This window comes from Cavia porcellus, unplaced genomic scaffold, assembly GCF_034190915.1.
Source record: "Cavia porcellus strain 051 isolate PalLab524CR breed Dunkin Hartley unplaced genomic scaffold, mCavPor4.1 scaffold_7, whole genome shotgun sequence".
Classification (NCBI taxonomy): Eukaryota; Metazoa; Chordata; class Mammalia; order Rodentia; family Caviidae; genus Cavia; species Cavia porcellus.
In genome coordinates, this window is record NW_026947490.1 from 98,061,552 (window position 1) to 98,085,034 (window position 23,483).

Genomic DNA, 23,483 nt, shown 5'->3' on the forward strand with positions numbered 1-23,483 from the left:
GAGCTCTGTCTTTATAAGTGGTCTGGTCTTTGTCCATAAGCACATTCGATCCCTCATTTTCAGACAGACAGCCATCTCTGGGCAGCTGACTGATGGCCAGTAAGATGACTCCCACGGTTTCTGGAGAACCACTTTGGGGGCAGCTAATTCCTCCAGGCTACCTTTCCCAGAGTGCCTAAAGATACATTGCTGGAGTCAGCACATCCTCCTCTCAGTGCACCAAGGAGGTGACCGGAAAGTGTAGTGGTTAGCGTAGCGGTGGAGGTCCAGGAGAGGAGAGAAATTGCTCTGCGATGATCAGGCCAGCTATCAGAGTCCTCGGGCAGCTTTGAACAAATCCAGCTGCCCCTCCCTCCTAGTCCAAAGATTGACTTAGTAAAGGACTGAAGGTCAGGAGCCCTTCAAATTTCCTAGGTGATTCTGGGGTGTTGCCCACATTGGCAGTTAATAACCAAAACACGGGAGCAGATGTTCAGCAATCAGTGGGAATAAAACTGGGGCGCCAGCCACCAAGTTCTCGATATTTCAGTCTTATGACACTGCACGGTAGAAGTCTAAAATGCAGAATGAAGCTGAACCAAAGCAGCGATCAGCAGAAGCCATGGTGTGTGCCAGCCTGCACCCCACGCGGTGCTGCGGGGTCCAAACCACAGTGCGAGGACAGATGCTGCGATCGAACTGCTGTGCCGATCTGAGACAGAAACGAGTCTGAGCAGCAGCTCTCGTTTTTATTTTTATGCATTAAAACATTTGTCTCCTCCTTTAAAATACATACCTGTCTCCCAGTATGTCACTTCATGTGTTTTCAATGTATGTTGACATCAGTTCTCACATGCTTTAAGAAGAATTGAATTTTGACTATACAACTCTAAAAACCTCAAGAAAATCACTCCCCACACGCTTAGTGTTTATTTTTTATTTCTAATCTAAATTGTCCAAAGTACCAGTTTAACCTGAGTTGGTACAATACCACCCTCTGGTGGACAGATATAGAAAGACTCCTGTGCTTGATTTAACTTGAGAATTTTAATAGGTCATGTAACATAAGGCTTCCGCGCCCCCGGCAGAATGTTCTCTTCGAATAAAATCGCAGCAAAAGCTCAAAAAACAAAATAATAGAAACAGAGATGTGCTGGGAGCTTTTTCTTTCTTACATTTTTACTGCCGGTTTTTATATCTTCTCCAGGATATTCAAAACAGAATTTATTACCACCAAACATGTCATCTCCCCCAAATTAAATTAAACTCACTTCTTCCCAAGCTTTATTACCTCGGTGAATAGCATCTCCTTTGTCATCTACCCAGCCAAAGCCATCCTGAGAGCTCACGATGCAGAGACATGTTAATGGCTCTGTGAAAACCTGAGTCAAGAAGCCAGGTTCAGTTCATTTAATCCTGCAGTTCCCAGACTTGCTTTCTTAGGAGACATTGCCTTCCTGCCTAAATTGTCTAACAACCTGCAGAGTACTTTTTGTTATATATCATTCAGAAGGATTGTTCTATTCCAATCAGAAAATTAGCTTTTTGGCTCCTCTCGTACTATTCAATCTTCAAAAGTGCTTAGACAAAGTCAGCCATAGCGAGTTAGCTGTCAATCACTTGTAGTGAAATATAAAACCCTGTGTGGATGGCCCCCAAGCAGGCACTGAATTGGTGCCACGTGCATGGACAACTTCGTTTCTGTCTTCAACCATCATTACTGGCTGTGGGAAGAAAACCATTCCACTAATAATAGCAGTAATCTTGCTTTGTCTTCAATTAAGTGTGCTAGGTTTGCACTGCATGAGCATCACTGACTTTTTTTAGGATTAAGATGCTCATCTGGCTATAACCTAAGAGGATCATTCGAAACTCTGCAACTGACAGTGATTAAGTGCTTGCCACACGTTATCTCCTTTCATGAATTTATAAGCCAAAAAGTATCAAAGGCTTATAGCTTTCAGTATTCATGTAAATCAGCATAGGCCCTCAGACACAAGATTTAAAACAAATCTTATTCTAGATCACCAGCATTTTTAACAGCAACACAGCTTCGTGCCCTATGCGGTTAATACTAGACTTCCTAAACCTGCTGATACATGCATGTATCATTTCTCATTTCAAAAATAAAGAATACCTAATTAAATTTGCATGCAATAGAGAAATTATTTGAACCCGTTCTGCAGTTTAAATTGTGCTTTGATCAATCGTGTCTGGGGCTGTTAGTGGTTCTTTCATGTCATTTATAGCTTTGACGTTAGAGCTGGGGTCCTGAGGGCTTGGGTGAACTCGCTCACCAGCTTGGCAGCCTCCAGAGCACAGCCCCAGTGCACTGAGACCCCCCCACTCCCATGGCCATAGTGGTGGACCACACACAGTCTCTGTCCATCTCTGACCAGGACCTCTTTCTGCAGCAGCATGCTTGGTCTGTCCGGCCTCAAGCCTACCCTCTCCTTTATGCTGCAGGCCCTGTGCAGGGAGGGCTCCAGAGTGCAACATCTGGAAAAAATATCCCGGCTAACTTCTGCATCTGGGGACAGGTTCCAGTCTCCTTTTTGCCTGGTTCCACCCAAGGTGACATGGGACACACCAGGGTAAACATACGTCAGCCCACTCCCATCCCGGATAAAATGCTTCAGCCAGGGGGCCTGCACTTGGAGAACTTGGCCCCTCAGGGGGAAAACTGTTGAGTCTCCCACAAGCTCTCGGCTTCCCAGGCCTGAACAATTGACCACGATGTCGAAGGACGGCTGGAGCTCCCAGAGGTCTTCTACTCGCCTGCGGAGGAACAGGACTCCACGGTCCTTCAGCCTGGGGAGGAGAGCAGGGTGAGACGTAGTAGCCACCTACCCAACTATTGCCAGGCAGTGAAGGGCAGGAGCACAGGAACAAAAATGAAAGGACGAGGTGGTGAGCAAACACCCCAAGAACTTCCAGCACCCGGGCAGATCAAATTCCATCCAACAGCTGCCTCACATTCTTGGAAACCAAAGATTCTGAAAGGTGACCCCAAATGGTAAAACCCAAAACACAGGAAACTGTATGCTCCCCCAATCCCCGCCCCCCACTTTTTAAAAAACATTTTATAGAGTTCTTATGTCATTCTAGATGGGAAATCAATGTGAAGTTGATCTGGTACTGTAAGTGCCCAAGAATTGCTTTTTTCTACTATTTGTTTAACACCAACGTTTACTGCTGTGGACATTTTGTTATGCTGGTGACTCTTGCAGTTTCTTTTGTTTAGAGTCTGCCTTCCTTAATTAGATGATGATAGAGGCGTCCCTCCTCTCCCTTCATGGGACCATTAACACAAGAGGAACACAAAAGTTTGCAACTGATGGGCTAAATGACGGTCACGTCCAGTAATTATTTTGGACCAAGTATATCAGTAATGAATGAAAAAGCAGTTTAGATCTTATACTCATTTTTAAATTGTGGTAAATACATATAACATAAAACCTACCATTTTACCATTTTTTGTTTAACTATCATCACTATTCACCTGCAGAATATTTTTCAGCATGCAGAGTGAAAACACAGTAGTTATGAAACAATAACCACCAATAACTGTGTCATCTTCACCTTTAATCTAATAATCATACTCATAAATCCTGAGAAAGTGGTAAATGATGGCCTGGTTTGGTGGCTGATTTTAACCTAGAGAGAAAGAACTCTCAAGTTATTCTAATGCTCTACCTCCACCTCCCAGTCAGAAAGCACAACTGGTATTTGTACCAAGTAAAATCTATAGAGAACTGACTTCCTGATACTGGCTCCCTTTCTAGAAAATTCCATAGGTCAAGGAGAGTGAGCAGCTTCACTGCATCACAGGCAAACTTGAACACCCACAGATCAATTTCTGATCTGTAAAACAGATGTGTGTGTGTTGTGTTTGTTTCTGGTGGTGAGGATTCAATACCAGGTCCCTTGCACTGAGCTATATCTCCAGTCCTTTTAAAATGTTTTCTTTTGAAACAAGACCTTGTTAAGTTTCCTAGGCTGGGCTTGAACTTGAGATCCTCCTGCATCAGCCTCCCAGTGTGCTGGGATCATAGGCCTGTGCCTCCATGCCTGGCTAAATTAGCAGATTTATCATTGAGTTCTAATTTCTCTGCAGCTGACTCAAGTTGAGCTGCTGACCACACTCCTGTCCTCCGCAGAAACTCTGAAGCATCTCCACTATAAGCAGTGTGAAGATCGGCTTGAATCCTCTGGGTTAAATTTCTGTATTCATTCAACAAAGATTTGCAGAGGCTCTTCCTGGAAATGTTCTGGGCATCTCGCTCCACAGTGCCCCGAGACTACTGTGTAGTTACGCAGCACAAATGGCTGCTTCAAGGGTCAGTGCCCCCAAATAACAGAACTAAAGTTCTAGGCACAGGCCTGTTACCCTACACATCCTTGCTGTTATTCTGAAAATCCATGGAAGACAGTGTGAATTTACCAGAGATGAGAAAATCAAAGCAAATGGCAAAACTTTAAGGCCACAGAGAACCAAGGAAGGCTTTCATGTAATTAACGGTGGTTAAAAGAGAGAGTGAGTAGGCTGGGGCTCCTCTTTTGTTTGCTTCTCTCTCTCTCTCTCTCTCTCTCTCTCTCTCTCTCTTTCTCTCTATCTCTCTCTTCAGCTCAGAGATAAAAGCACATTTTATGAGCACACGTTTTCGGCTCTCGCAGTGGAAAAAAACAGTTGACAGCTTAGATTGTTTTTTTTTTTTTTTAGCTGTACAATAATAAATCTGAGCCCCTTTAAAGGTAAAATAACTCTAAGAGTTGTTTTGCTTTGATTGTCTTAATATTAGCACGGAAAGAAGAGTAAACTGGAGCTGGGTGTGGTGACACACCCCCGTGATGCCAAGGCAAAAGGCTGGTGAGCTCCAGGACAGCCTGGGACAGTCTCCACAGTGTGACCCCATCTCAAAACCACCCAAAGAAGAAAAAGAACAGGAGGTCGAGGAGGAGGAAAAAGAAGAGGAAACTGTTATTTTGTGGTGACCAACAGATTGCAATATGATTCTAACCTGTAACAACATAAATACCAAAGAAATAAAAAAAGTAAAAGACTTTTAGGTAGGGTTTAGGGAACTGCTCTCTTTTAATCTACATGTGACCTTGCCAAATTCTCCAACTTCTCTAAGCTTTAGTCCTTTGCCTGTAATGTGAGGAGATTCATACTGGCTTTATAGATGCAACAGACAGTGGCTCCCCTCCCGCACCAAGCCAGTACACTTCAGTTTCTTAGTCCAGGTTATCAGTTCTGGTCGCTTCTGTCTCTTAGAAACAGCCGGTCACTGTGATGCATATCTGGTCACTATGATGCACGTTGTATAAACCAATACCCGTTGACCAGCCATTCTGCCTCTGTACTTCCTGCCTGCTTACCCCATAGAAGCTCTAGACCACCGAGATCAGGATCTGATACTTTAGGAATGAGCCTGACCAGTGTCTGTTGACGTAAATAAATCTGCTTCAACTCCTGGGTCTCATTTTGGTGTTTCTGTTTGCCGTTGCCTCGGGTCATCATGAAAATGACATGAGACAGCATCTGGAGAAGTTCTGACACAATATATAATACACTGCAGTTGTTCGTTAAAGATTTTTATAGGAAAAATAAAGTGGATTGGAGTGTCCTGTACTGTTGTGGAATATGAGATCCCCTGTACCATCTGAGGGTAAGCCTAACCTCCGCATCTGGATATGATTTAGGTTTAATGAAGTATGATGCTTAGATTTTAAAAGGTTTTGACTGATCATTATTTGAACAAGATCTTGGTTTTGCTTTTCTTTTAATAAATTGTGGGTTCCATTTGTGAATATTTGAACATTATGTTCTGTGCTCCATTATAATTAGATCTCAGGATTATTTTTCTAATTCAGAGAACTTAGCAGCCTTAGAGACTTAAGCACATTTCATAAATTTGCTGGACTTGTCTCCTTAAGTATAACCCGGGGATAAGAGGCCCTAGCTCCCATGGCTGTTAGGCTGATTACATAAGTGTTCAATAAATGCAAGTGTCTTTCCTTTCCATTTCAATGGCCCTCTGCTGAAGCTACTGATCGGAGTCCAGCCTGTAACTGGAGACTACTGCAGTGATCATTGTGGATGGGCAGAGGGAAGGCCCTGCCAAGGTCCTTCTGAGCCTTGTACCCCAGGAAGAACTTAGTGAAGGTTCCCAGGGTCAGCCACCTTTGCTTTGTCATCGTGTGACTTCAGGGTGACACCCTGTCATCACACACCACTGGCACCACGTCACGATGGCTCCAGGGTGTAGAAAATTGTATTTAGGCTTTGATGTCAATTTAGATGACAAACTGAAAGGCTGCTACTGCAACTATAAGGTGGCAGCTCTTCTAGAAGTTTTGGGTGACATGGGTCAAGGTGTAAGAAGCTTAATGACTGTCTTTTTGAGGCTTCTTGAAAATGCCCAAGATTTCACCCTGGAAGGAAAGAATGCCATCACTCCAACTTCCCGTGAGGAAAGAGGACCTCTGCTCACTAAGTAGCCCTGGCCCCACACTTTCTGATCCTTACTCTAGAATGTGAAAGTGCCCATTCTGCCAAGCGTGACAGCCGGTCGCCAGCCAGACTGCACCAACCTGATCATAAACGTGGCAGATGGTGGTCCTCGGGGCCCCTCCTTCAACTCACTGGAAGTTGCAGCAAGAGGAAGACTGAGCTGGCTGTGCGCAGAGAAGGATACGGTTCTGGTACATATTTCACATACACACGTGTGAGTGCCTGTGCACACCCACACACATCCACACACACACACACACGCGCGCGCGCGCGTGCTATTTCCACTTCCCACGTCCAGGCTCTCTGTGTTCTTGGGATCAAAGGAGATTCCCACCTCTCCCTTGCTCATTTCTGGCGACAAAGAAGTCCGCAGCACTTAAAGGAGGTGGGGACTCCGCGTGCGGCCAGGCTGTCCAGGTGACCCTGGGGCGATGAGCACAGCAGGAGCGAGAAGGGCCCTTCAAGCCTCTGAGCAGAGCCAAGGGCAGGGCAGGAAGGAGCACAGCCACAGCACAGCTAAACCCACAGCGCCAGCACAGAGCCTGCAGCCTGTGGGTCCGGCACCCAACTGCTGAAGCAAACTCTAATTGCCTCAGAAACTCAAAAACTGAAAACAGTGTCTTCTCTGATCACTTAAAATTTCTGAGTGGTTTGTACTTTGAGAAAAGCTAGATGTTTTAATATTGCCTTGAGACAGAGTAGACCTGAGTGGACAATATGATCCAGAGAGGCCTCTGGCTTACACAAAGACAGTGAAAACTCCTTCTTGGGAACCCTGGCCCACACTGGGTGAGAAGTCCTCTCATGTGTGAGCAGCCTCTCCAGACCAGGTGCTTTGGATGCAGCTCTGTAACCCTGCCAGGAGGAAGGAGCTGTCTGCCCACCCACTGGGGGCCCAGGTCCCCTTGGCGTCCCCTGTCAGGTGCATGACCTTGAGGCTTGGGGCACTGAGAGCACTGAGAAGCTTGAGCCCTACCAGGGCCACCTGGGAGCCAAGGATTTGGAAGTGTGTGTGTGGGGGGGACCCTCTCCCCCACTGTCGTGTGGCGCCAGCTCAATTCTGAGCCCGAGGTGGGACCATGATCCTACAGTTAGCTGGAATGAGGCAAACAGAGCAAGCCTTTGAGTCACTGTATGAAGACAGTTTGGCAAAGGTGGGACGGGCACTCAGATGCCCTGTGGAAAGACTTCAGAGCAGGTGCGCAGTGTATTATGGAAGCACAGTCAAGTTTTAAAATCACTCCTTGCTTTCAATCTGAAGAATGATGCCTTATGAATGGTGATCTGAAAATTAATTACGGTTAGTATGTTTGTCTAAAAACAAGAAAGAAAACTAAATCTCAGCAAGCAGTATTACTTACGTACACAGATTTATGGGGGATAACCCACTGTTTCTTCATGGTGACACTTTATGGTGCTATCCCAAATAACTTATCATAGAATTCAAAAATGTATTTTAGGTTTACAAGGCAATTAAATGAATAGAGTCTAGTTTTATCCTGAAAATGTTATCTCATCTGACAATTCCAGTCCTCACTTATCTTCATTTACTTGGCATGGTGGTATACACCTGTAATCTTGGTTACTAGGGAGGCTGAGGCAGGAGGTTTACAAGTTTGAGGCCATCCTACAAAACTTGACAAGGCCCAATCTCCAAAAAAAAAAAATTTTATAAAAGGAATGATGGTGTACAGCTCTATAACAGAGCACTTGGTTAGCATACGTGAGCTCTTGAGGCCAATCACTACTACAATAATAATAATAATAATAGCCAATCATATTTTATTTCACAGTTCTCCAAGTATCTACTCAGGCTTTGTCTATCCCATAAGCTCGTCCCTAGCTCTGTTCCAGCATGGAGCAGCCTCCTGTCCCTTACAGGAAGTGGGAGTATACATGAGGTCAGGGACTGCACAAGCAGGCTGGTCCTGGAGGGGGCAGCCATGCACCCTCAGTCCATCAAGCAAGTGGCGTCAAGGGCAAGAAACCCTCAGGGCATCCATTGTGGAATCCTGCATGGTTACTGTACCCTACATGGCTGCCACACCTATGCCATCATCAACCATCACCAACCATCATCAGAAAAAGCACAGCCATTTTCCACGTCCACTTCATTCTTGCCTAGAAAGGTTAAAAAGGGAGAGCTTCTATTCCACCCTGTGTCTGGGGCCCTTTGCCTCCTGCCCTTCTGGCTGGGATCTGTGAGAAGGGCAGTGGTGATCCTAGGCCCTGGGGATGGAGGGTGTGCTTCACCAGGCCTGCTGTGTGTTGGGCAGGAAGAACAGGGGTCTGCGCCACACAGGAAGAGACCTTTGCAAGATGGCTGTGTCAAGCTGGGACAGCCTGTTCTACGGCTGATGTACAAAAAGAAAAATGTGGGAGACAGAAAAAGTCACGGAGAGGCTTCATCAGGGAGTGGGCAAGGAGGAATGGGGAGAGCTTGGCCTGGTGTCCCTGTGGTCAGCATGGGGCTCCTCAGGACCACAGAATGAGGGCTGGTGAAAATCATCAGTGGGCCTGAGCTGCAGACCCCAGCACAGAAAAGCCATGCAGCTTTCTGAATGGCATCAAAGGCATCTGGTGGCTCCAGGAGCATTTATTAAGGTAGACTGCCTGATGGGAGACGGGTGGCCTCTGTGATTCATTTCCTAGAAGGGACAGTAACAAGGCAGCAGAATGTGCCATCTGAAGGTACAAAATATGACCTGCACGTGAGAGCAAAACTCTGGAGGTTTTTTGTTTGTTGTTTTGTTCTGGGTATTACTGAGCATTGTTTGAGAAGACTTTCTGCTCTGTAGTATTTAGTTTAAATGCTAAAGAACTAAGTTTTGATAAAAGATTTTTCCTGGCAGTTGGTGTCAGCTTGGAGGGAGAGCGCTGCGGCTGCAGCCGCTGCTGTGTGGCTTGCTGAGTGAAACATTGATTTTTGAGTCAGAACACTGAAGGCGGAACACTTGCATTGTGTGTAAGAGGCGTAGGAGGCAACAAAACAGATCCTGCGTGTGGGGAACAGGCAGGGATTGTGCAGCTGCCCATCTGGGTCTGCCGGGGGGAGGTGTGTGGGTGGCAGGACACAGTGTGAACCGCCGTCCCACCTCCTCCCCAGCACATTGGCCTTCCCCCCTCGAGTTTGGAATCCTTGCCCTAGAGGGCTTGTCCCGGGCTGCCTCTCTGACCTGCCAGGCTTCTCACAGGAGAACAGGGGCGGACGCCCCTTCTTTCACCCCCCTGGCCATATGGTTGGACACTGGTTTCATTCTGAATATGTGAATATTCCTCCACCCGAGGAAATACAAATTCAAAGCACTTCTGATCCCAAGCATTTCACATAAGGGATATTTGACCTGAGCACAGATTTGCGGGTAGAATGGCCTATATTTCACAACCTTCAACCTGCCTGTAATGTCCAGACTAAATAAGGGAGAGAGTTGTTGATAGGCCTCAGAAAAAAATACTAATATGCTTCCTCGCTAGAAACAGGAAGGCCTGAAAACCAAGCCAAAATGCAAGCTACGTGGGATGGGGATTTAGCTCAGCGGCATAAGCGCCTGCCTTGCAAGTGTGTGGTTGTGAGTTTGACCCCTGGTACCGATTAAAAAAAAAAAAAAAAGAAAAGAAAAGACCAAAAAAAAAAAAAAAAATGCAAACTACAGATGTTAAGGACTGAGCTTAGAAAAGAAGCAATTGTATATTTGCTTATGACCTCAAACTTAGAGTTCTTATTCATGACGAAAGAAAATAATGAAGCTATTTTTTACCAACAATAAGAAAAATCAAGTCATTTATGTAACATAAGCTTTTCTCATCTATAGAATTAAAGTCAATTGCGTCATTTTATGCTGGAAGCAAATTCTCCAACTTCACCCTGTGCCTGATGTGGACTTAGTCCTTGTGACACAAACATTATCTTCAGCTTATTTTACAAAGTCAGGGCCCAGCCATTATGAGCAGCAAGACACGATGCAAAGAGCCCTTGGGATCCCAGAGAATTTCCAGTAAGTGTTTTACAAATAGCTATGAAGTTCTTTATAATTGTGACAGATCAAAGAAGCAGCAAAGAACCACTTTAACTGACCTTTTCTCCAACCATGGCAGGTAGATGGAGGTTTCGCACTTCAGGGTGGTAAAGGCATGACCAAACACATACTGGGGGAATTTCTTCAGCTCTGCCTCGGTCATCTTTCGAAATCCCAGAACCACGTCAGCCCAGAATGGCACTTGTTCTGTAGGAATGCTTCGAAATATCTGCCAACTCAAACACAGGGAGTAGAAATTTTCCTAAAACTTTGTGAAATAATGTATTTCTAGTAAGCTTCATTTGACATTTTCTGAGTCATTTGAAAATGTACCTCTTCCAAACACAGAGAACAGCATCTATTCTTTGATTCTCTTGAGTTCAGATAACTTAAAAGCTAAATTTTGAATGTTTACGATTGGAGGAATATGGCATTTTAAAATAACATGCAAGCCTGATGATTATCTCAGTATGTTCCAGGTCCTGGGTTCAATTCCCAGCCTGCAAACACTTAAATAAATAAATAGCAATAACATACTTTTCTTTAGACTGTATTTTTGAGGGAAGATTTTTCTGTTTTCACAGTGGCTTACATAAGCTGCAAGCAAAACATCAAAGTCTGGCCTCAATTTTGAACAAATAGGGATCCCTCTACATAGGGATAATTTGCAGGCCTGCTTACACACGCAACATGCAGGAAGCAGGAGTTCAAATCATGAGTTAAACTGAGCTCGTCAAGTCTGACTCTAGGAGTAGAAAAAAGCCAAGAGTTGTACACAGCAGCCCTGCTGGCTCACAATGTGTTGGCCGTGGATGCACCTGCAGTGGTAATGGCTGTTAACCTGGAGCCTGTACCAATGTGACCAGCAGATGCTACACATGCATTTGGATTTGTAAGTATTGATTGTTTCCGTCAATAAATCCAACCATGACTGCTCTACGATAGCAAGAATCTTAAATTGAGTGTCCATCCCTGGCTTGATAGAGAAACAAAACCACTGTGTAGGGTAGGGGCTTCTGGGAAACTGCTGCCATCAATATAATTTTGAGTTTTATACAGTGAGGGAAGGCAAAAGGGAAAGCATAGACGCCCTTTAGAGTAGGCATGCGTACCCACAACAGACAGTGTCAGCGAGAAGCTTCCTCAAAAGACGAAGTGGGCAATATTTTTCAGATGTGTTATGTCCATGCAGTAACTTCTCACCAGGAACAGAAGCATTGTATACCACACACATGTACTAATAAACTAAAATGAAATCAAAGATGTGGGAACACCTCATCATATTTTAAGAGATAGTTTGTGTTAAGAAAGCTAAAATGATTTATTTTCAAACTTTCATTTAAGCCAGGCATGGTGGTGCATGCCTGTAACCCCAGCACCCGGGAGGCTGTGGGAAGATCACCATGAGTTTGAGGCCAGCCTGGGCTACATAGTGAATTCAAGACCAGGTGGAACTATATAGTGAGACTCTGTCTCAATCAATCAATCATCAATCAATCAATAAATAAGACAGAGAGAAACAAAACCAAACCCTTTTATTTAGTTATGTATGTCTCCTACAATCACTTTAAAAATCAAACAGAAGTGTGCTAACCATTTCAAAAATACTCCCCCGCAATGTCATTTAAAAGATAAATTAGTGACCCACAAAAGGTATTTCTCTGGAAAGCCTCATTCTTCAGGAATAGCAAATAAGCTGTCTGTCTCTCCTAGGTCTGCACCCATTCCAGAGTCATCCCTGTCTGCCTTCCATCACCCTACACGGCCCAAACTCAGCATTTATCTGCTTGGTGGGGCATTTTGGTTTGAGTCTGGATTTTAGTTTTTTGCTGTACATGTATTTTTAAATCACTGCACATTCCCCGAGGAAACACTAAAAAGTATTTGTAATGAGAAATTGATATGGTCGTTTATTGTTTAAAAATCTAATGCTAGAACTTGTCTTCAGATTCCTTAGAGTAAATTCTAAAACGTCCCTTCTAAATCCTCCCAATCTAATTTTGAGCATATATTCAACAAATATTTTATGCTGAACTCTATAATCCATCCAGATTCTTTTTAATTCTAAAACCACCTCAGCTGCTCTCTCTTACCCAGACACCAGGTGGACCCCAGCAGCTACAGCTTCAGTGGAGTTGGCAACTGAAGACAGGTGATTGAAGGTCTCTCTAAACCAGCGCTTCTGTGTACAAATGGGTGTACCTGCGGGCAGGGAGGGGGGCAGAGGGGGACAGGAAGGGAGTCATGATGGTGATTATGATTCCAACAAGCTCCTTCTTAGAAAGTATGAAAACATAAAGGGTCATGGATGAGCATTTAAATCAAGTACTCTGGGATTGGAGGATGCTTCCGCCATCAGCTTTGACTGTTGTTACACGCTGTCCAAGTGTGCTCACACAATGATTAAATCCAGAAAGGGGAAACAGGCCATACAGGGCATAGCTTAAAGGGAGCCACCTGGAAGGTCCCTGAAGGGTCCATTGCCAGCCCGAGCAGCCCGAGCAGTGAGTTCATGGCTGAGGGATCAGTTGACACATACTTGAGATGCCAGGAGAAAGCTCAGGACCTCTTTTGTTGGGGCTGAAAAGATGATGGGTAGTGGGCAGGCGAGGTTTTGTAGGGCCCAGGTCACCAGGACAGAAAACAAATTGCATGAATTTGGGAAGCCCAGGATCACATTACTAATACAATGAAACAAGACCCATGCTGTGGAGGTAAGCTCTGCAGGACAGATTTCCCCACAACCAGGGCTGCAACACCCCCAACAATACCCCCATGTGGTGAAATCACAGACCAAAGTCAGCGAGTCATTGTGGGGACCACACCACTGCCCAGGCATCTCTGCCAGCGCACAAGGGATTGGACCTGGCTGCATCTCCCGCTGCAGGGACAAGCCTTTGAGGGAGGAAGGAGAGAAGAGGCATGGCAGCCCCAAAATAATAATGTTCAGTGCAGGCACAGAGAGCGAGCAGAACCCACAGGCACAGACAAATTCAACTGTGAGTGAAGGATGTGGCCATCTGGCTCTTGGGGGAGGGCAGTGAGGAAGTCCTGGACATGCCAGGACCAAAGAACAGCAATCCTGAGGGATGGTGTGAGGGAACTGAGGTAAAAGGGCCCTGGAATTCGTGGGACAGACGGAAAGACTCTCAGAGACATCCTGCTTCCCAGACAACTCCCTGGGGTCAACGAAAGCCTATCAGCAACCAGGTTACAAAATGATACACTTTTTACAGAGCTGATGAATATTTTAAGTACTACATCTACACTGTCATCTTTATAATGTGTCGATGTGAATTCCATTGTATTCCCAAATTGCAAGCAAAAGCTATTGGCTTAGAAATAAGCAGAAATAAATGATAACTGCAGAAAGACCTATGTTAGACCCCAAGCAGATAATATTCCAGCAATCTATACCACAGAAGAGGAGGTACTGAATGCATTCCTTAATATGCACCCCAAACTTAAAACAGTGGCCAAGATTCATATGATGCAGAGTCACCCGTAAAGAACAGACAATTCAACCCACCTAGGGATCCAGTTCATGTTCAAATGCTGGTAAAGAGAAGCAGAGAGGCAGGGATAATTGCAAATGCTTATACAGTGCTATGTTCCAGGTACTCTTGTGAGTGCTATATATATGTATTTATTTAATCCTCACAACCACTATATTGGAGAGATATAGTCCCCAGATGGCAATGGTGCTGAATCTCAGGTACGTATGCTGCAGTGGGCTGTTTGTATCATTGAAAGTTCTGAAACATTTTCCATCACTGCTATATGGTATGACATCTGTGAAGGCAGGCGATATTTAATACTGGGACTAGCCTGAATTATGTCCAGGGAAGAACCTCAAAGAGGAGACCAAAATCTCAGCATCAAAGACTCTGGTTTAGTATGCCGAGTCAAAGAGAGAGCTCCGAGCTTCATAGTCTAAAACTTCTAGAGGAGTCTCCTTCTTCGATGATCTATATGGCCAGGCAGCTTCTGACCATTCACTCAAGCTGGTTGCAAGACAACGGGCTCTGGGAAATGGTCACAAGAAATCTAGACAAAGCTAGGCACCTCGTGTGAACCAGTATCTAGTTCCTGGGCTTGGTTTTGGCCAGGGAGCTCAAGTTTTGAGCAAGTTCTTGATGCAGTCAAGTTCTTGGACACTTGGTCACTGCCCTCCCTACCCTGGTGGAAGATGGACTGACTCTCTGTTAGGTGGAACAGAAGTATCTGAAACTGAAAACACCAAACACAGGAAAAGGCAGGAATATGGGCTAAAACCAAGAGAACAGGAAACATGCATGCTTGATGCTGAGGTCCAACTTCTTTCCCTTTATCCTTCTAGAATACTGAGCCCAAGCTTTCACCCTCTCCAGGCAGGAGACTGGAAACTTCTTCTCTGGGGACATGCCCCATCCTAGAAGAAAGACTTAAACATAATGTTAGAAGGCTTCCCCAGTTGAACAGCCCTGGCATTTCACTCTAATGAAGCTCACAGGCAATAAGCTCTCACAATCCCCTGTTGCCTATAACGTCCTCAGACAGGCCAAGGAAACCTCTATCATGAAAAATGAGATGTCAGGCAAAAAAAATGTAACTTGGATACAACTGAAACTGTGCAGAGCAGGGCATGGTGGTGCACACTTGTGTTCCAAGTATTTGGGAGGCTGAGGCAGGAGGATCATTGGGAGATCCAGACTAGTCTGGGATCCACTGTGAGCCCAGAACTGCATAATGAGCTCCTGTCTCAAAAAAACAAAAATATACAAACAGAAAAAGCTGTGCAGGAATAAAGACTTTCAAGGTCATTATTAATGTCTTCAGAAAGCTAAGTAGCACACAAATAGCTACAGCTATGGAAAATACAGAAAATGAAAAACAGCTTTGGAATCTTAAAAATGTTATAATAAAAATTTAAAAAATCCAGTATCAGGGTAAAAGATAAAATTGAGAGCATCTCTAAGAAAGTGAGTAAAATAGAGAAAGAAAAAATAGGAGAGGAAACGGGGAATAAAAGAACTTCCAGGACAAAAGTAGCAATTCCAGAAAGAGGGCAGAGGTGTCAGAGGGAGGAAATAACCCAAAGACTAATTCTTGTGTTAAAGATTAAAAGCAGAGGACAATGTTCATGTTCGAAATTGTTAGGTTTTGTAACTAAACTTAAGGAAGTTATTTGATTATTTAAATGGGGTGCAGGTAAAGCCTTGATTAAAAAAATAAAACTACTGTATTTTTCATGCCCATGTCTGGTAGCCTGAGCAATTACTTTGAGGACAACGATACGCAATAGAACCATCATTGTTAAATTCCTATCATCTGCTTTGAAATCCTACATTGCCCTTGTTTTTGTAGTCATCGTCATTTGTTTTTTTTTTTTAACTGTTTGCATCTTGATTTTTCTGCTTAAAATAAAATAAATTTAAAAATGGATAAAGCTAAAAAGAAAAAGGAATAGGAATGTTGAAGTGGAGACAGGCAGTGTGACCCTTGGTGGCTGCAAAGTTGATTTGGTTCCTATGGGATGATAATTCCTCCTCCCAAGTCACAGAAAGGAAAGGATGCACGGAGTGTGCAAAATTTGATACATCTTAAGCCCTAAATATATGCTAACCTTTGTTGTTGCTTGTGGGACTGGGGATTGAATGCAGGGTCTTCACACTGAATGACATAACCTTGCAGATGATGGGGGGACACTGAGGTGAGCTGTCCTAGTGCCTCCCAGGGCAACACTGGAGGTGGAAAGGACATAGAGAGGGGCACCAGGGCTGTCTGCCAAACCCTAATGCCCTAATGAGCTCCAGAGACCAGCAGCTGACCAAGATCAGCAACAGCCAGTAGCCCCTGCAGAGTCAGTGGACCTTCTGAGTGACAGCAACGGGCAGTGCCCAGAGCAGCCGCCGGCAGTCCACTAGCAGAGCTGCATTTTGCTGATTTAGAATTTCTATCTGAATTGAGCAAAGGACTCCTCAGCTGACTGGGGACACCAGGATTATAGGTATCATGCCAAGCTTGACTGCTTATTGGTGTATACCTTAAAAGTTAATAATTTTTGTAAGTGGTTTCTGACTTGATGGTCATTACTGACATCAGTGGAAAGACTCAACCGTCAGCTGTGCAGTTGTTAGTGCAGTCACTGAATATTCTGCTGCCCGTCTTCTGGGAACCCTGTGGAGCTGCACGTCCTGCTCTCCTTCTGAGGGGCAGGAGCATGTGAGTAGCTCTCTCAGTGAGCTGCCAGAGACTTGAAGCTCGCTTTCTAGCCAGAGTGCTTAACCACAGAGGAGAGACCTCAGGAGCCCTCTTGTTCTTGTACACAGGCCTTGAGGATAATCAGGATGCTGGCTGTGCCATTGGCCTATGTCCCCAGCTGACCAATGAACACTTGCCAAGGCTCAATGGATGTGTGATGTGAGCAAAAAGAAACCTTTGATTCTTACACTACTGCAATTTGGAAGTTGTTTTTGTACTGTGGCGTCACTGAGTCTTTCCCAACGAACCATTATCAGAATGCCAAAGCTGCACCCTGCGTACACTTACCCACCAGCCTTCTGGGTGGACACACTGCCACCCTCTATCAGAAGAGCTGAAATCCCTCTCTCACCTTCATACGCATGAGGAATAAGGATCCCAGCGGCCACATCACTGGTGGTATTCGGAGTAAACTTGTGTGTGATGACCGTGATGGAGCACTGGGGCACCAGCTGGGAAATGCACACAGCAGTGGAGAGCCCTATCACACCTGCTCCAATGACAGCGATCCGCACCGTGTCCATGGGCCTGCAAGCAGGGAAACACCATTGTAGGGATGATTCCACCCAGGTAGTTTGGCCCTGGTCATTCTTCCCTAGCTTGGCAGCCTTTCAGAATAAGACCTTTCCAACTGATGTTCCTTATGGGCTGTTTCCATTAAACCAGTGCCCTAGTTCCACTAAACCAGTTAGTTTCTACTAAACTAGTGCCCTTCTACTAAACCAGGGAGAGGCAACAAGGTTTCTCTGGGTGCTTAGGTATTTGCACAGTCAGGACTTGCCTGCAGCACACACCAGTCTGCATCTGGATGTTCCTATTCCCTCTGTCCTTTCCTGAGCCTTGTTCCCTGTGGGCACTGCTGGGGAAGGTCAGAGAGACAGAGGAAGCAGCAGGAACACGTCCTCTATCCCCAGAACTCACTGTGGAGAAGTCATGAGTGGGAATGGGCCTAAGCAATTTGGAACTCAACTCTTGGCCTTTACATATTTTTTTGAGTGATCAATCATCATCTTGTCTCCTCTCCCACCTTCCTTGTCTCTGTCACTGCCACCTTTCTGTCTCTTGCTCACCCCTGGCCTCTGGCCGCCTCCCTTGGATAGCCTGCTTCTTGTATGAACTCTGTCAGGAGCGGATTCTGTAACCTACATGGTAACCTGTGCCTCAAGTGCCTCATTTGTAAGAGATCGGATCAACTCTAGTTTCCTCCCTCAGGTATTAGACGCGAGCGGATGGTGAGGCTGCCTGCTAAGGGACACCTACAGACACAAGAGGCAGACACCCCACAGCCAGGCTGTGCAAGTGGAGCCCACAATGCACGTGGAATCTGGAGAGGGGCTGAGGTGTCAGTGCCGGACAGCCCTTACCCTGGGCAGTGGAAGGCCACTGTCCTGTCTGTTCCCTTGCCTGGCTTGGCTGCCCTGTACGTCTTTCCTTATTTCCTTCTGCTCTCTGTCTAGCTCTCCTTGTTTGATTCAGGTTCAAACTCTAGAGAGAGAAAAAATATTCAATTGTTCCATTTAGTCATGGCCACGCTCTTGAGCAAAGTTGTAGCATCAGGCCAACTGATGGGGCTGTCAGCTTTCAGATCTTCTGTGCTTGGCATAATCACCCTTCTCCATAAAAGAGCAACAGTCAGGAAGAGGGTCACATAGTGCAAGCCATGCCACCACACACAGAGTTGCACTTTTGCTTAGAGGGCCGTGGGCAGGGCAAACAGTGTGGGATCTGGTGGTCAGTGATCACTAGCATCTATTCAGGCGCTCAAAGTCTGTCACACTATGCACTTTATGAAAGGGCACCAAGCTTCTATGTGAGGGGTGGAGAGGGTTACAAGGGAGCAGCTTGCTAGAGGATGCATTTTAGCTACCCACACAAGTTTTTTTAAAAATTTTTTTTATTTTTTATTTTTATCGGTACCAGGGATCGAACTCACGACCACCTGCTTGCGAGGCAGGTGCTTATGTCGCTGAGCTAAATCCCCAGCCCCTCACACAAGTGTTTGCAGAAGCTGGAAAGCAAAAACCATCCACAAAGAGAGCTGGCAGCACCGACCACAAAGACTGTGTACTTTCCCATCTGTGTACTTTCCCAAGAACTTCAGTGCCCACCGAGATGTTCCTGGTTTTCACAGCTCCACTCCAAAATATACCTGTTGTGTGCCCCTGGACAGCTGTTCTGGCCCATGCACCCATGCCCCCAACCGTAGTTTCCAGGCTTATAAACCCATGACTCCCTCCATTTAGGGTCACTCTGTGTCCACGAGGTGACCCCTCCCCTGCACCAAGAAAACTCCTGCGTGGCATCATCCTCGCATGGGTTACGGTCTGTCATTTACCTTTCCCTTTAAAGCCTTGCAATGAAGTTTAAAGTCTGTTATTTCTAATCTTCAAGCAGCATGTGCATTTCTGAGGTCACTGGTTAATCAAGGCAGGCTGAGAAATAGCAGGACTACAGAAACAGAGGTAAGGCAAGAGAAAGGTTTTGTGCCATCCAGTAGGAAAGATGTGGGAAATGTGGCTCTGTGCCTGCTGCTGGAGGCGGAAGTCAAGCACCCAGCTCTTACTGGTTTCCACTTTCCCTGCCATGTACTGTCTCAAAGTACAGTAGCTCTGACTTGGGAGTGGAAGTAATCTGCGGCTAAGAGCAACCAGCTGGCATTGCGGAGCGGACTGAGCTAGCAGGCTAGGGTATGCTCTGGCACAATAAACTATTAATCTTTTTTCTCTTGATCCCGCTAAGATTCACCCCCAACTCCCAGGCCACAGATAGAGTGAGTCGTGCACTGAAAGCTGGAAAATTTGAATACCTGTGTCTGGAAAAGCAGCCTCAGATCACGCCGAAAGCTCTGGCACCAAAACTTGTTTTCCAATGTCCACTTGGCCAAGTGCCCTGAGAGACAGAGGGAAAGCAAAACTGCTTCCCATTGGGGGATTTATTAAGGACATTCGTTCTAATCTTACTCTCCATTGGCCAATGAATTGCGACTCTGTCACTGATTTCCCAGGATAAAGGAACAGGTGATCTCATCTTGTAAGTTCCCTAGAGCTGTGTTTCTGCCAGGTCCCCAGAGCTGGGTCACCCTCGTCTGTCTGGCTGACAAGTCCTGAATCTCTCAGCCAGCCTGGGGTTTCTCCAGCTGATTTACAAGTGTGCTAAATAATAGGTGGTCTTTCCAACAATAAGCAGGTCCAGCCAGAGCAAACATCCCTTATCTCTGGACTACCTAGAATTAGCTGCCATTCCCCACTGGGATTCAGGTTGTACTGGTCAGCTGTAGAGGCAGGGTAGACAGTGGAGTAAGGATCACATACATAATGTTGATTACTACGATGGTGGCCTGATCACAGCTGGAAAACTTATTCAGGAGATAATTTAAGAGAGAACCTAAATATTTCAACCAGCTACTGAGTGTCTAGTGTGGGCTGGACACTGCAGTTTAATGTCAAGTTCAAGCTCAAGCTACCAGGACACTGATTTACAGGGAGGCAATCTGATGTCTCAAATCAACCAGTGATGGTAATATTTTAACTAACCCATTAGACTTTTACTAGTGTGGAGGTTAATGCTAGGAGATATGTACTATTATTATTTTTCCCATTCTACAGGTGAATAAAATGATGTGCCAGGACAACAAAGAGGGGTCCAGGATCTCCTCAAAGGTAAAGCCCAGTTCAAGTATTGAACTCCAACTCTCAAGCTCATAACCAAAGCTTGCATTTGGGTATCAGGAGTCCCTGTGGGTCTAACCTTGAGAGTCACTTAACATCCAGGTTTGTCTCCCTTTCTGTGAAAGGGGTATTTAATAACATACAGATGTTATTTAATCTTTACATTGCCGTAGGGACATTTGGTTGTGATCCTGAAATTTCAAGTGGGAAGAGAGTTGTAAAGAGAGCGTGGTTTGTTTAAGGAGGAGGGCTTATAGCCACACTATTTTATTCATGGGCTTTCACTGTCTATCAAAGTCAAGATAGTTCAAGGACCTTAGAAGGAGCTGAAAAATAAGCTGTCTGTCTGAAGTTGACTTACTTGTATGTGGTTTATTCTCTGAGCTTTCTAATGCTTTGGTAGAGAATCCTTGAAATATTTACAATCAAAAACAGATCTGATGTGCTATGACTAGCTCCAACTATTGTAGATACAATTTATATGTATTTTCCAAATATAAAATCTAAAGACAGCACATATTAAAAATCCTCAGACAGTGAAGTACATTTGGTTTCCTGCATGATGAATATTTGTAAATTGCTGCAATGAAAAGCATAATTATTCTCTCACTAAAGAAAGTTTTGTTTTGTTTCGTAATCTGTACACGTTCCAGTACAAAGCCTGAGAGTCTGGGGGCAACTATGAGTATCTCTGATTCCTCACTGAAGAAAAGCAGTTACCCTGAGGCAGGATTGAAAGATCGTCTTTATTTTTCAGTAATGATACATCAAAAGACAACCTAGCAAGACTAAAATCCAGAGTTTGGCGGTGGTGGGGCCGGTTCATGTTTTGATCATGGTACCCCATCCCCCCACCTCAGACCTGGCGCCACGCTATTGTGGAAAAGAACCAGGCTGAGGAAGGGAGAAAAGTGGCCGCTCAGAAACAGTCTGAGTTATTAAATAAATCAGAACCAAGCTGTCCTTCCCACTGGGCATGGCAAGTAGATGAATCCAACCCTGACACTTAAAGAAACTGAAAACAGAACAGGGTAATATTTGATGGTCAGACACCAGCGCTCCCGTCCCCAGAGCTGGCAGGTGGAAGGCACCAGCAGAGAGAGAAGGTTCCCAAAAGACAATTTTAATAATAACAACAATAGGCCCCCATTTCTCCCACATACAAAGAGAATGTGGCACATGGAAGGTTTAGCATCCTACCCACTGTTGTCAGTGGCCTCCCACGGAGGAAGGGGACTTCCCGGAATGCGAGGCAGGATGGCAGAAGGAAGCGAAGCTTAGCTCTGTAACAAAATCAGAAAACAAGAAGCCAGCAGTGCTGGCTCCTAGGAGCTAAGAGAGAGAAAGTGCACCCTCTTGTGGTTTCGGTGGGCAACGCTGACAGTTGGTCAGTCCCCTGGAATAGTGGTCTCCAGGCCACATAATAGTTAAGAAAAATCAGTGAAGGAGAGAGGGAGAGAAGTCCATGATATTCAGCCTCAAATCAGTCAGGATATTCAGATCCCTGGAGGTGCACACGGGAACGTGCCCAGAGCTCAAGCCCAGGACACATATTAGGAAGGAGCTAACTGTGGACAAGCAGCTGTCTCTGCGGGAGGAAACTACGGCCAGTGGAAACCAGGCAGCTGGCCCCAAAAGAGGGAATTATGTAGAGACACGGGGTACTGCTGTAACGACCGGGGGAAGGGTTTTACTATTATTTCTACAGTTATTTTAGCAGTTGTGGTTACTGTAACCCTGCTAATTTGTTTGCTGTAGCTTATTCTGGTGGATTTTTATTGTTCTGGGGATTTTTTTCTATTCTTTGTTTTTGTTTTTCTTTCTCTTCTCTTTTGTTCTCCTTTGTTGGTATTGGACGGTTATAACACTTTAAGTTTCAAAGGTTTCCAGTTTGATCTGCTCCCTTTTTTTAGTGTGTCTTCTGTCCAGTCCTTTCGTCTTTCCCCCTCCTAATTCTTGGTTTTCCTCTTCCCCCCACTTTCCCCTTCTTGCTTTCTCCCAACTCCTCTCCATCAATCTAATGGCATAAATCATATGGAATACTGTGGAAGTTCATTAAGAATAAGAATTAACCAGTGCTATGAATTAAACAGTTCCATTTAAGGGTATGTCAGGCCAATCCTTAACAAAACTGGACTTAGAGGAACTGAATGAACCACCAAAAAACATACGAACAGGTACTAGCAAGCTCACAGTCTCCTTTAACCTCTAAATATTTTTCTAACCATCGGCATACATCCTCTTGACTACACAGTTTTCCAAACTACTCCCTTACACCTACCGCTACCCAGCTCTACAGTAACTTCAACAGAGCCCAACTTCCTATTCTGTAACCTAGTGATATATCTTATCTTCCTCTCTTCCCGTTTACATATCTCTTTTCCCTTATTCTTCCTCTCCACATCCTCATACCTCACACATCCCAGTACAATATATTCTGTAAAGGATGTTAACAAAAGGATAAAATTGTCAAAACAAGGTTAAATGTTTGTGACTGTGTATGCTCAGTTCTGTTGACACTGTTATAACCAATAGAAATTCTCTCCCTACAGTACAGTGATAAAGTTCAACCTTATTAAATTGAAACTGTATGAGGACAAACATTATTCCTGGGCAAATGAAGCCACAGACACATCACTGAAAAGTAGATTTAATTAAAGACATCTTCATAACAAACTCTTCTGATTGTATTTGTCCTCTACCCTCAGTGCCAAAAAATAAATTGTATATATACATGTATATACGCACAAAAATATGAAAAAAGGCAACAAAAGTCCTCAAAATCTTCTAACTCTCCAAAGCAAATCTGGTGTCTATCCACTGATAAACAGGAACGCAAACATGAGATAGCAGAGCTTTCCAAAAAGAATTAAAGAAGAGCTAAAGAAATTAGGTGAATTCAAATAGGACGTCAGACAAAAGGTGATGGAACTTAACATACGTACTAACCAATGTACATATGGGAGAAACAAATAAAAATTGAAAAATCTGGCTGAAATGTTGTAAAACATGAATGACAAATTCACCAAGAATAAATTGCACAAAAATGTGTCAGAAATT

At 44.8% G+C, this 23,483-nt stretch overlaps 1 protein-coding gene across 3 annotated transcripts; it reads right to left on the minus strand.

Moving 5' to 3' along the window:
- Positions 1 to 901: 901 nt before the first annotated feature.
- Ddo (D-aspartate oxidase) lies at positions 902 to 21,719 on the minus strand. Of its 3 annotated transcripts, none has more exons than XM_023563468.2 (5): positions 21,624 to 21,719; positions 17,108 to 17,283; positions 12,606 to 12,714; positions 10,572 to 10,748; positions 902 to 2,790 (listed from the first exon to the last, which is right to left on the minus strand). In XM_023563468.2, exons 2-5 carry the CDS (start codon positions 17,277 to 17,279, stop codon positions 2,223 to 2,225), a joined length of 1,026 nt encoding a protein of 341 aa, XP_023419236.2. In that variant the 5' UTR covers positions 17,280 to 17,283; positions 21,624 to 21,719; the 3' UTR covers positions 902 to 2,222. The 3 variants fall into 3 exon arrangements, with proteins under 3 accessions (XP_023419236.2, XP_063110076.1, XP_005002084.2); XM_063254006.1 differs by having other exon boundaries at positions 21,628 to 21,712; XM_005002027.3 differs by lacking the exon at positions 21,624 to 21,719 and adding an exon at positions 19,562 to 19,684.
- Between the last annotated feature and the right edge of the window lie 1,764 nt (positions 21,720 to 23,483).